The sequence below is a fragment of the Gymnoscopelus braueri genome (assembly GCF_963280865.1).
Source record: "Gymnoscopelus braueri genome assembly, chromosome: 7".
NCBI lineage: Eukaryota > Metazoa > Chordata > Actinopteri > Myctophiformes > Myctophidae > Gymnoscopelus > Gymnoscopelus braueri.
Window position 1 is genome coordinate 10,698,073 of NC_137608.1, and position 13,409 is coordinate 10,711,481.

The 13,409-nt window shown below is 42.2% G+C and overlaps 2 protein-coding genes across 2 annotated transcripts; one reads left to right on the plus strand and one right to left on the minus strand.

Moving 5' to 3' along the window:
• Nucleotides 1-188: 188 nt before the first annotated feature.
• Nucleotides 189-4,356, plus strand: polr3g (polymerase (RNA) III (DNA directed) polypeptide G; the record flags this gene model as incomplete). Its single annotated transcript, XM_080433470.1, has 7 exons — nucleotides 189-299; nucleotides 1,222-1,351; nucleotides 2,136-2,204; nucleotides 2,529-2,588; nucleotides 3,005-3,069; nucleotides 3,220-3,369; nucleotides 4,166-4,356. 7 exons carry the CDS (start codon nucleotides 189-191, stop codon nucleotides 4,256-4,258), a joined length of 678 nt encoding a protein of 225 aa, XP_080289596.1. The 3' UTR covers nucleotides 4,259-4,356.
• A 752-nt stretch (nucleotides 4,357-5,108) lies between these two features.
• lysmd3 (LysM, putative peptidoglycan-binding, domain containing 3) lies at nucleotides 5,109-12,843 on the minus strand. Its single transcript, XM_080432941.1, has 3 exons — nucleotides 12,743-12,843; nucleotides 8,691-8,987; nucleotides 5,109-7,505 (listed from the first exon to the last, which is right to left on the minus strand). Exons 2-3 carry the CDS (start codon nucleotides 8,967-8,969, stop codon nucleotides 6,732-6,734), a joined length of 1,053 nt encoding a protein of 350 aa, XP_080289067.1. The 5' UTR covers nucleotides 8,970-8,987; nucleotides 12,743-12,843; the 3' UTR covers nucleotides 5,109-6,731.
• Nucleotides 12,844-13,409: the final 566 nt, after the last annotated feature.

The window sequence follows — 13,409 nt, forward strand, 5'->3', positions numbered from 1 at the left end:
AGTCGCTCTGCATTAAGAGCGTCTGCTAAATGTCAAAATTGTAATTGTAATATAATTTAGTCTGGAGAGCTGCTAAGACACACGTCAATATACGTACATGATATACTGTATATCTGTAGCCTACTCAGATACAATGTGTATTGCATGTACTCACTGTCTCCTACAGGTTCACAGAGTGCCTCTCCAACATGGCGGGCAAGGGCCGGGGTATAGCTGCCTTCAGCTTCAATGTGGACGCCCTGGGCATCACCAGGGGATCTATGCCAGAGTCCAGGGTGGGGCCCAACCCGCTGTTTCCAGTAAGTACTATGTACTGACCACACACACACACACACACACACACACACACACACACACACACACACACACACACACACACACACACACACACACACACACACACACACACACACACACACACACACACACACACACACACACACACACACACACACACACACACACACACACACACTCAATGATCTAACGGTGACACACATTGCATTAATCTATAGCAGCTCCCTCATGGTTATGTCAAGAGGTGGAGACGAGACATTAAGTAAATGTAGCCTACTCCAGTGGTGTAAACTAAGTACATTTACTCAAGTACTGTACTTTAAGTACAATTTTTATGTGCTTTTACTTTACTGGAGTATTTGCAATTTTCTGTAATTTTACTTCTACTCCACTACTTCTCAGAGGCAAATATTATACTTTTACTCCACTACAATTGTTTGAAAACTTTAGTTACTAGTTACTTTGTAGATTTGGATTATTATCACAAAATATACATTAACCACTTCAGCCCTATATACATTTCGGCCATTTGAAAATAGCCGATCTACAAGCTCACAATGCGTCGCATCTTGTGAGCTTGAAGATCGGCTATTTTTAAAGATTTTTTGACATTTTATACATTTGAAAACTTGTGGAATGGGACATTCTGCATAAGGAGTACTTTCTACTTTTGGTACTTTAAGTGCAGGCCGCTAGGGGCAGTTACATTTTTTATTTTTTGTCTGGAGAGGGCACTTTTTTACTGATGGGTAAAAGGGCAGGGGCTCAAGCACCATTTCATGTCTATGTGTGCACGTGCCCTGGTTGAGTTGTTATTGCATGATGAATGATGATTTCTAATAGACGCACAACCTCTGCTACTTGTGAACGGACTTTGTCTGAGAAGAATCTCCCACGGTTTTCCTTTCTTTCTCCCAACGCCAGAACACAGAGTTCAAGGCCGTGTCGCTGAAGACGGGCGAGGATGTGGACTACATGCTGGCTCTGAAACAGGAGCTGAGGGGAGCCATGCGGAGCCGGCCTCACTTCATCAAACCCAGGGCTGCAAAGGCAGGTGAGGAAGGAAGAAAATCAGTGTTAGTGCATTAGAAACCTGACATCCCATACTAATGCCATAGAGAGAGAGACACACACAGACAAACAGAGAGAGCAAGAGAGAGATGGCAGCTGTCTGTGAGGTGAGATAATGCGAGCACTCAGGATCTGGAGTATTTAATTATGGTCATATCTGGAGATGGAGAGAAAGTGTCAGAAAGGTTTATGATTTAATGACAGTTTATTGAGTTTGGAGCTACTGCCTTAATCTGAGCTGTTGGTTCAGAGTTGAGGCAGCCAGGACGGTATTTATTCCTACATATCAGATGTAAGCATTAATGTGCATCTCTAGATGTATTTACATTTGACATAGATTGTGAGAGGCTTTCAGTGCCATTATTATGGTTAGTATCTTACATAAATGTGTTCTTTAAGTGCTAGTTGTAGGGGCAGTTGATACATTATTATTATGATGTTTATTCTTTCTGTCAGGATAACATTTTAGAAGAGATAACTCCACTGTAAAGTATTGGCTTCAGTTTTATAGTGTTCCAGTTCAAATCTCTGCTATTCATTTTTATGTATTATTATTCATTACAAATTTCACTTGTTTATTATTTGTTTTGGGGCAAATTGAATCCCGTAGCTGATCCCAAGACAAGTGCAGATAGGTTTGTCATTGAAGCCATGAATAAAATAAGTAAGGTAGTTGGTAAATGTAGTGTTAATGGGTTCAGAGTGAGTGGCAGTGTGTGTGAAAAATGTGTCTGAGGAGAACCTGCTCTTGTTTACACACCAAACAGACGTGGAGAGATACAAGGAGAGATACCTGAAGCAAAGCCTGGCGGTGGACGACGCAGAATGGACCCCAGGTACTAGAACATGGGATCAAACCCCCCTAGGCCATAGTGATCCACAGAGCTGTGGGATTCCTAAAAGAATAATTAATATGTAACGCATCTATATTTTGGTCATTATTATATCCTAAAAGAAACAACTTGGTGAACATGCCATGAGCTGGCAGACAAAATCAATTTTGTCTGACAGCTCAAAGAGGATTTTGGGGGAATTATTAACTTGAGGGAGTTTTAACTTAATTTTAATTTTCTGTACTGCCTATTAATCAGCAATGGAAATTTAAACTGAACAATTTAAATATAGTTTATTTATAATAATCATATTTGTGACTATTTCAGACTGGAACCTTTTTCCCAAAGAGTTGAGGCCCCAAAAGAAAAAGCCTCGACCTAAACCAGGTATATTATACAGCATGATTTATATGCAAACAGACACTGACGTGTCATCCCAAAACCTATACTGCTTGTGCAAGGACGCGCTGTGATGGGGCAAACGCTCTCGCCAAATCATGACTTACGATTCTGTGATACATAACTCGAACGGCACTGAGTCGGCTCAAGCGAACTTCGCAATGTTCGGCATGGCGACTCGCTCGCTTTAGCTCGCTCAGCGGTGCCTCTCGTGGCTTATGTTCGCTTGAGACGTCCAAAACTATACTTTATCGGCCCAAAACTTTGCCCGCAGTTCTTGTAGGCGAGAGGCACTTCCGTGTTGGTCACAGAAGCGGGGCGTGGTTATAGCACAAGCGGTATAGGCTTTAGTATGTTGCGACACGCACACTGACTGATTCAACACTAATGCTGATATTCAACAGGAACAACGAAGAAATGTGTGAAGATAACACGAATAGAGTCAGAAGCAGTGCTGAAGAAACTGGATGTACGTCCCAGCATTTTTGTTTTACCTCAGAATCATTTTCAAAAACATGTTAAAAAACAACTTGTATTTTTTTTTCCTTGGCATTGACCAATATCTGTATTGAATTGGGTCTAAACAAATTGTTCATTTCATTTGGATTTCTTTATTTAGGAGCTGGAGAAGAAAGGCGACGACGGAAAAGACGACAAATCGGACGAGGAGAAAGAGGGCGTTGAGAAGGAGAAGAAGAAGAAAGATGGAGAGGAGGGCGAAGAGGAAGAAATCGACGAGGAAGAGTATGATGAAGAGGACTTAGAAGAGGTAACCTTTCTGCACCCAGTTAAGACCTATATGTTATATATATATATGGTATGACATATATGGTACGACAGTTGTACGATCTACAATATCACAAGCTTGTAGATCAGCATTTTTTGTCAATTTTTGATCATTTTCACCCATGACATGCCCGGTTGAAAGTGGTTAAGCGATCTCGATTTTTCCTTACCGATTCCGGTACCCATAACTTGCGTATAGGTCGATAACGAGTACCGATACGATAACGGTGTGTAATTTAAAAAAACATCTAGGACAAGTGGTTCTCAAAGTGGGGTCCAGGGACTCAGGGTTCCTTGTGGGGGTTCCAAATGGACCCTTACAGATCTGTAACTCTGAGAGTGTACAAATGGAATCAAATGGACCTGTAGGGTCCATTTGGTTCCATTGGGGGTTATGGCGGGTCCTTGAAATTAAAAGGTTTGAGAACCACTGATCTAGGATAATAAATAAAACTTAAAAATTTATATATAAGACAGAAGTGCAACATCAAGTATAGTATGTAATTGTGGACAAAATCGTATCCAACGATAACAAAATATTCTAAGTCTTGGGTCTGAGAGTCTAAATCTCATCAAATGGTGGTCTGTGTGGCTCAAATGCCCAATAAATAATGGACCTTGATATGAAAAGGGTTGAAAACCACTGTGGTGTGGGAATGGCATACTCAGTATTTTAGGCAGTATCGGCAGCCGTTCAGATACCGTTATTGGTATCGGTACAACTCCAGCACAGATGCTGACCTTGTTGGTCGGTTCCCCTGTTTCTTTGTGTCACACAGGAGAACGACTACATCGACAACTACTTTGACAACGGTGAAGAGTTCGGTGGTGCGGGGAGTGACGACAACATGGGCGATGAAGCCACGTATTGATGACCGTGACAAATCAATAATGGCTGGTTAATATCTATGCAAAAACCAATGTGCACCGTTTAATTTATCACCACAAAGTGCTTTTTTCTACTAATATTCCAGTTAAAGGGCAAGACCACTTTGGTAGAGGTTTGGGTTGTGTAGTTCCCTTGCCAAAATGTAACTCGAAAGGTGGACAAGAAATTAAAAAGTAATTGCTCCATTGATTAGATATTGATAATTCAAAATATACTCATTGACTCAGTGTACGGAGAAACAGCTCTCAAAGTCACTCTTTTAGCACAAACGAACACAAAGTCGATTCAGACAATATAGAATGAATATCCCAAAATCCAGTAGTCAACTTCCTGCTTTACTATTTGAAGATCCGAATCCAGTCCAGGATTTCTTATTAAAAATAGCTAAATCAACAGGAAATTTAATTTCTTATAAAAAAAAAACCCACAGTACTGGGTTTTGCAATGTTCTATATTGTCTGAATCAACTTTGTTTGTGTTCGTTTGTGCTAAAAGAGTGACTTTGAGAGCTGTTTCACCATACAACTTAAGTCAATGAGGAGCATATTTTTGAATTATCAAGTTCTAATCAATGGAGCAATATTTTTTTATTTCTCACCCACATTTGGAGTTGCATCATGGCAAGGTAACTAACTACACAACCCAAACCTCTACCAAAGTGGTCTTGCTCTTTAAACGTTGTGTGAATGAGTCAGGAGTTAGACATTTAGCAAAGTGCTAGCCTATATTTTTGTTGGTTCTGTTGTCTGTTACAGAAGTGTGTGTTTGGACAGAAATGCATTAAGGGGTTTATGTTAATTATGTTAATTAAGAAACACCAAAAAACATTTAAGAGAGGGAGGCCTGAGCAACAATAATTTATTCAAAATAGACTTATTTATTTTTCCCAGCCTGTTAAGCATTTCCACAGGTTGAAAAGGCACATACTGTCAATGTTTTTGTTGTCCCCGAAAAAATGATAAAAATGTTCTATTAATAATAAAAGTTTAACATTTCACAGAGGTATGATGTAAGTGATTGTGGGAATACTGTGTGTACTTTCCCATTTCCTCGCCCATGTTTCCCATTCATAAACTGTGGTCATCTCAAGGAAGAGGCAGGCAAAAAACAATAAAAACATATATATTCCAGAAGTGACTTGAGAAAATTATGCAAATATAATTTAATTGATAAACTTCCAATACTGATAGTGTAAGTAAAAGACACCTTCAAATAAATTATAGTTAATCTATAAGTATATTCTCATCAAACGACACAGTGGCAGCAATCGTCATCCCCCCCCCCCCCCCAAAAAAAGAATTACATTAGATCTAAATAATCTACTCCCAACATCTCTTATGGCGAAAACGACAAAGTTCTCCGTTGCAAGAAAAATTACAACTGGGTCCCACTGAGTAAAAAGAGCTTTTAAAAAGATCATCCACTGAGTGAATTTATAGTTATCATTCCTGGTCTCCAAAAAACCTTTACAAACAAACGGTTTGGGATCCTTTAGGATTTTAACGATTCCGGTTCCTTTAACAGTCTGATTCCTTAACGGTTCCCTTTTAACCATTCCTATAGGGGGTTCCAAATGGATCCTTACAGGTCTGTAAAGTGTACAAAATGGAACGGTCCTTGAAATTGAAAAAGTTTGAGAACCACCAGTGTTCTAATAATCGTATAGCGCAGTGGTTCTCAACCTGACATGATTTGGAGGGGGGGTCCCCAGATGACAGTGAAGTGACAGTTTAAGGACTTTAAAGACCTTTTTTAATACCTAAAAAAAAGTTGAATTGAAAAAAGACCATTACTGCATCAAAACTAATCAACAAACTACACTATAAAAACTGGTCAAACATTGGCCAAATTCTCAATATAAGAAAGAAGCAAGAATTGTGAAAATAGCAGATCTACAAGCTCACAGTGAGCTTGTAGATCTGCTATTTTCACAATATGTATCTGTGGAACAGAGTCAAAATGCCTCTCCACATTCCAAGTGCTTATCAGGGTGGGGGGGTACCCAGTTCAAATATTATTTAGGGGGTCCCCAGTTCAAATATGATTTAGGGGGTTCCCCAGTTCAAATATGATTATTTAGGGGGTTCCCCAGTTCAAATATGATTATTTTGGGGGGTTGTGGCCTGCAAAGGTTGAGAACCACTGGTATAGCAGACATACAGTAACCAGCTCTGACAGTGTGAGAACCAGAAACCGTTCCAAATGTGATGGAAACCGATAATGGTTCCTCAATAATGCTGGATCCGGTTCCTCTGGATCCCAACCCTAGTTATTGTTCCCTCTATGCAGTGACTAAAGTAGACAGCTTGTAGCATTGTTTTTTTGTTTTGTTGTTAAGTCAAAACTTGCTCCGAAAAACGACACAGGACTATTTTCCGGTTCAGACTGGTGCTGCTCAGTCCTCGACAAGCATAATGATACAGTACGTTCTATAATATGGTCATTGTCATTATTCGCTATGTGTTCTTGTGTCGTTGTTGTTGTTGTTGTTCCTCGCTTGGATCTCCTGGATTTCCCGGCGCATCGTTGCCTATATTTCCCCCATTGTCTCCCGGCGGCCGTGGATCCAGCCCTGCACCTCCTCCTTCTCCCAGTCCGTCGAGGGTGCGCCCCCCTACGTGGGGCTGGGCAGCGCCCCCCGTAGGGGGGATGCCGCCCCCGTGATGGCTGACGTCGGCCCTCACCAGCACCTCGTAGTACAGCAGATAGAAGACGGGCGTGACGATGCCCACCACCACCATGATGGCCACGGCCGTCCACCACCTCATGCCCCAGTCCGCCCCGTAGTACAGGTCCTTCCTCTGGGCCGCCTTGAACTCCACCTCCCCCTGCTGCTGCTCCCCCAGGAGGGTGAGCGAGGAGACCACCTCGTTCAGGCTGCTCCGCGACGGGCCCGACGTGGACTTGACCAGCTGCTCGATGTCCTTGTCCTTCTCCAGGAGGAAGCCCTCCACGCTGTCCGTGGACGACGAGGAGTCCGTGGAGGACTCGATGGGGAGGGCGGCAGAGGAGGAGGAGGCGGCGACGGCGGCCACGACGGGGCAGGAGGGCACCGAAGGCAGGCGGCGCGCGCTGGATGGGGAGGCGGACTTGATGAGGGTCGCCGCTGTGGCGCCGGCGCCGTGGGTCTCGGTGAGGACGCTGAAGCGCTTAACGGGGATCTTGACGGAGCGCAGGGCGAAGAAGTCCTGCTCAGTCAACAGGTTGTTGGCTCGCTTGATGTCAGACACCTAAAGAGGTACAGAGGAATGCACTTTACCATTTCATCGCAACAAAGTCCTGTTAATTTAATTTAATTTTAGGTTGTTCAGTGCAGAGCCAGTGTATTGCCAAGTGAGAGGTTTATGCCAGTGTAGCGCCCCACCCCTGACTGTATTACCCAGAGTACAAAAGATGGGACATAAGAACATAATCACTACAATCTCTACATAATTATTTCCAGACACTGTATGTATATTTAAAAACCCTTTACTTGAGTGATTTGTACGGAATTAAATGTGTATACCCAACACTGACAATAAAGGGTTAAATAATTTTGCCCAAAACAATGAACAATTCCTAAAACTAATCAATTGGTTTGACTTGTAATACACTTAGATTTGATGAAACTTCTACAAGCATGACATGACAAAAAGGGGAAAGTAACAACCTCTGAAGGAATATTTACTCAGCCTTATAAATGCTTTTTAATATGAATGAAACCAACCTTTTATGAATGAAACCAACTTTTTAAAGTTTTGCTTTAGGCTTAGATTATGAACTATTCAATTATAAATGTTTTTTTTAATATATAAATGAATTAGACACGTTAATGTTTTACTTTAGCAGATTATAAAATATTAAATGATTTCCATTTGAATGCTTACTTTAAGCAAATAAACAGAACTTTAGACCTAGGGGTTTCCCATCAGGGCTACACCAGTATTTTATATTCCCGGCACACATACAGTATGTACACGCACAGGCACACCATGTTTCCATGTAGACAAGACAAGGTTGAAGCGTTGCACTTTTTAAATACATTTGTTTGTATGGAGCATAGCAACATCTAAAATGACACAGATGCTTTCCCGGTTTTAAAAGGTATAACAACGTATAGGCTTTCCGGGTTTATATGATGTTTTGCAGAGTAGTGTATATTTGTCTGTAATTAATGTTTTGATGAATTGAGTACAAAGGACCCCAATGGAAACAAGCCATAGGCTTTCTTGGGTTTAAAATCCTCTTAGCAGACCTTGTATTGAACTGTACTTTCCTGTGCTTTTTTTTGCAAACTGCTAATAAAGTAATCAATCAATCAATTAGGCTTTATGGGTTTAAGTGTTCATGTGGCCTAGTAGTCGCTTCTTTTGGGCTTGTTTTCATAGATTTCTCTGGCAAAATCTGGCAACACTGGTGGCATTTTTAGACCTTACAGAGCAGTGGTATTGTAGAGCGATGCTGTTCAGGGTCTCTCCTTCCTGGACGTCCCGGGCCAGGTAGACGATGTCGTCCATCCTCTCCCGGGAGGTGCTCCTCCGCATGCGCTCCCTGCCGCGCGGCCGCAGCTCGCAGCTCTCGCCGTCCTCCTCAGACAGGTCATTCTCCGAGGCGTTGTTGTTGTTGCTGCTCCCAAACAGGTAGGCGTGGCCGCCGTTGGCCGGCTGCACCGTCGTGGCCAACTGGAAGGCGTAGGGGTGACTTCTACTGGCCATCGTCCCGTCTTCACTCTTCTGGAGGGAGAGAGAGAGAGAAGAAAGCCTTTAATTACACAACTGTTTCCTCTGGCAGAGAGACTTCATTCCTTTGAATTCTCTCATGGTTCCAACGTAAGGGCTGGGCAATTCAAAGATATTTTGAAAGCAATATTTAGAACAAATAACCGGTAGAGTAAGTGATATGATTTTGGTAAAACAAAAAGTCTTAAAGGTAGGGTAAGTGATATTTTTGGTACTATATTCTGATGGTAATCATTGCTACAGACCGTTTGTTCGGCCCCAGCTCTTCAGTAAACAGAATATACATACATTTTCAGGTAGGTGACAACATTTAAGCCAATCAAGAGAGAGCACTGAAAATGCATTTTCTGTTTAATATAGAACTGGAAAGACATGGAGACTCCTTTTACTGAACAAACACTCTATAGCAATCCGATGTTTGCAACAAAAACATTATTATATTACTCCTACAAAAGGGTGTCCAAACATCACGCAAATCGGTACACATTATCTCTATAGTCAAGTGATCAGGACGGATCCGACCGATTTTTCATATTCCATCCCGATTGGCGAATCGGGATGGAACATTGCTGGCCCACAATAACCTTCTTGACCTGGAGACCTGTGCTCTGAGGTGCGCTTTTTCTAGTTACTTTTTTAAACTTCGGAGGTAGGATTGAGCTGAAACTTGCCCAAATGGAGAGGACTAGTACTGACGTCACATGAAGTCAGAGCTTCCTATGGAAAGCCACAACGTTAATAGACCCCATATCATGTTTGTTCTACCCTGGAGGGAGAGAACTGAGTAAACTTGAGAGCCTCTATCTCAAAAGAAAAACGCAAACCACACAGGAGGCAAACACCTTTTGGAAGACTTATAGAAATAGTTCCCCCCCAAAATGCCTTTTTTTTCGATTAGTCACCCTGTGGAGACTTGAATTCATGGATATTTTTTTGTCATCAAATTATTGACTAATCGATCGAAACAAAAGGAATGATTTGAGTGAACTGTCCCTTTAAGGGTTCCTGCACAGTCTACTGTGCAAGACTACACAGATCAAGTTCATCAGGAAGCTAACCTAATGAAGGTCTGTGTGTGTACCAAAATTTTAACCTCACTCCGTCAAATGGAAGAAGCTTGCGACACACATTTTGTTTCACAGCGTACTTGCATCTGAGACTCCGGTCGCAGAATCGATGACAGACGGAGTTTCATTTTTTCAAGCTACTAGGCAGGTGATTGGATGATCCCGCCCCTAGCAGCCGCTGATTGGTTCGAATGCGCAGCAGTTCGGGCAGCTTTACTCTGTGAGCAATCCCAGACCCTCCTTCCTGAAACCAAATGCAAATGAGATTTCCGGAGGGAGGGGGGTTTACCAGGCTACCAAAATGTTGCTCTGCTCCCAATAAATGTTTTTGCTCATAAATCACAAGTGAAGAAGACAGTGTGCTTAACCCATTTAGACCTAGCCTGGTAAACCCCCTCCCTCCCGAAATCTCATTTGCATTTGATTTCAGGGAGGTCTGGGATTGCGCAGGGAGTAAGCATGCCCGAACACTGCGTGTCCGAACCAATCAGCGGCTGCTAGGGGCGGGATCATCCAATCACCTGCCTAGTAGCTTGAAAAAAAGAAAAACTGTCTGTCATCGATTCTGCGACCGAAGTCTCAGATGGGAAGTAGGCTGTGAAACAAATGTGTGTCGCAAGCTTCTTCCATTTGACGGTGTCAGGTTAATTTAGACCTGAAAGCCTTCTAAATCATTTCTAAATTCATAGTTTTACTGAGGTTAGGTTTAGGCACAGTTGCAAAAACGAGAACTGTTCCCTCTACACCAATCCTCTTCGCTGACAATAGCCGAGCTTCCTCAGAATAGGGACGCTAGGGTTCAAGTGGTTAATGTACGAAAAAATGATCCTATCACACAAAGATTTGGCGCCCCCCATGTAGTAACTTTGAGGACCCCCCTAGGGGTCCTGGACCCCCTATTGAAGACCCTTGGTCTAGTTGAATAGAGAAATGTGTTGTTGTTACATATACAATGAAGATAGCTCAACCCCGGTGTACAAGTACTTTCAAGTTTATCATGGTGGGGTCAGAGTCATCAGTATGCAATCTTATCTTAGCTCTGCTGTTTGTGCAGCAGGAGAGGTGGACTTTAGTTATTCTTCAGTCTGTCTGTCAAATCTTCTGATAGTTAGTTACCCATAATTTAAATACAGTGTGTGACAGAGAAGATTCATCATCTAAATACAGTGTGTGTGACAGAGACGGAGGGAATGGCCCCTAGCATTTATGTTTCACAGAACGTGGAGACGCTTTACTGTGAAACAATGAAATCAAACAGATGTATGGACTTGTATGGACGGTATGGTGTCACAAAGTAGGACGTGTTCTATGCTCATCATAACCACTGTGCCGTGTTATTAAACCCCCCCCAAGCTACATCTAGAAATACTACAGCAACGTCTGGTCTGAGCATGATTAAACATGGATCCACACCCCAGTGACCAATACTCATTCCCTACAGTATAGACTGTAGTAGTTAGTGTTGCTGGTCCTCAGATTCCTCACTTTGAAAAATGTTTTAGGGTCAGGGCGGGGGGGTTAGAAGATGATGAATGTTGTCTTAATGAAGTCCAGTTGTCTGTTTTGTTGAACAATGCTGTGGCAGATTGATAAAGATATATCGCCCCCTAGAATGTCTTGAGACCGATAGCATAATAATGAAGTCATATATTTTTTTAAAGGTTTTCAGGAAAGAAGGAATGAAAAATCACTATCTGCCTCAGGCAAACAGTTGACTTAAAATCACTTTCTGCCAAAAGGCCAGACCGCACCAATGCAACTAGTCACAACTCCTTGCAACAAAACAGGTTTTTAAGGCCAGTCCACACCAATGCAACTCCTTGCAACTGCCATAGGGGATAATGGTTGCAAGCAGTTGCATGTTGCAAGGAGTTGCATTGTCACTTTCTGTCACTTTGGAATGTAACAAGCATTCTAATTGACTGAAGACATGGGCAATAATGCACAATGAAGCAGCATTGTTAGGAGAGCAGAGTTAGGCAGAAATGTCAATTTGGCCAAAAATATTACTTACACACACATTTTCCATAAACGGTCATAGATCACCCCACCATGCCCTCCCGGGTAGCATAAAGTAGACCAGTGGTTCTCAAACTTCAAAAATTCAAGGACCCCCCTTAACTCTTGACAGAATACAAATGGAACCAAATCATTATTGGTTCCATTTGTATTCTGTCAGAGTTAGACTTGTAAGGGTCATCTTAGAACCCCCTCAAGGAACCCCTGAGAGTCCCTGGAACAGACTTTGAGAACCACTGGCATAGACTCATAATAGTGACAAGTTGTGCTTTGACTTGGGAATCAGTCAGAGAGTATTGTCCTCTAGTTTCATATCCATTTGAAAGTAGTGGCATAATGTATGTAAATATCAGCCATGATCCTTAGGGCTATAATAAGTTATTATAAAACACACATCAAGTCACACAGACACGTCAAAAGACAAATACAACTCAAATTAATGCGTAATGCTCTATGATATAATGATGTAACCATATCTAATAATACATAACACTATGTGTGAGTTTAAACAAGCTGTCAGAAGGACTTCATAACGTTAGCTTGGCTTATTAGCTAGCGATGGCTAACGTTACTTTTGTTGTTGTTGGCTCGTAGCAAAACAGTATTAATGCGAATAAACGTCATTTATCCCCTTTAAACCGTCCTAAAGAGTTTCACTTTTACCTGTGAAGATGATGAATAATTCAGTTGTTGTCCACAGTTACATCCATTCTTCTTCCTCTGGTCTTCTTACCTTCTTGGTGTTAGCTTTACCTGCTACTAGCTACTGTCTCTGCTTGAAGGCCAGATCCCATAGCCCGCAGGGGTGGTAGAAGATCTGTGATTGGCTCGTCGGTAGCGTGGCAACCGACCGGGCCAATAACCAACTAGAACCGAGGGACCCTCGTGCTGTGATTGGATGGACGGTTGCCTCGGACGACCAACGTGGCTTTCGGGAGATGGGATCTGGACTCTTACCTTTGATTAGCCAACGCTTCACGCCACGTCAACAGAATGTTGACGATGTTGACGTGATGACGTAGGAGAATGGGGCCATCAACACTAGATGGCGCTGGATATCAAGGATGTAAAATTGTCACTCAAGGATCAGAAGAAACCAGTTGTAGGAGCCACTGTGTTGTTGTTGGCATATTATTATGTTGGTTATTTTGCAGTATTATTATTATTATTATTGGACACTTGGCGGCGGCCATTAGATGGCCAGCCCAGGGGTGTCATCAGTGTTGCCAAGTCTGCTTATTATAAAATACTTTTTTTATGTAATGACTTGCTTGTAAATATTGGTGGTTGTGTTTTTTGGGGGGCTTGATTCTAAAGTGTAGTTGCCCCT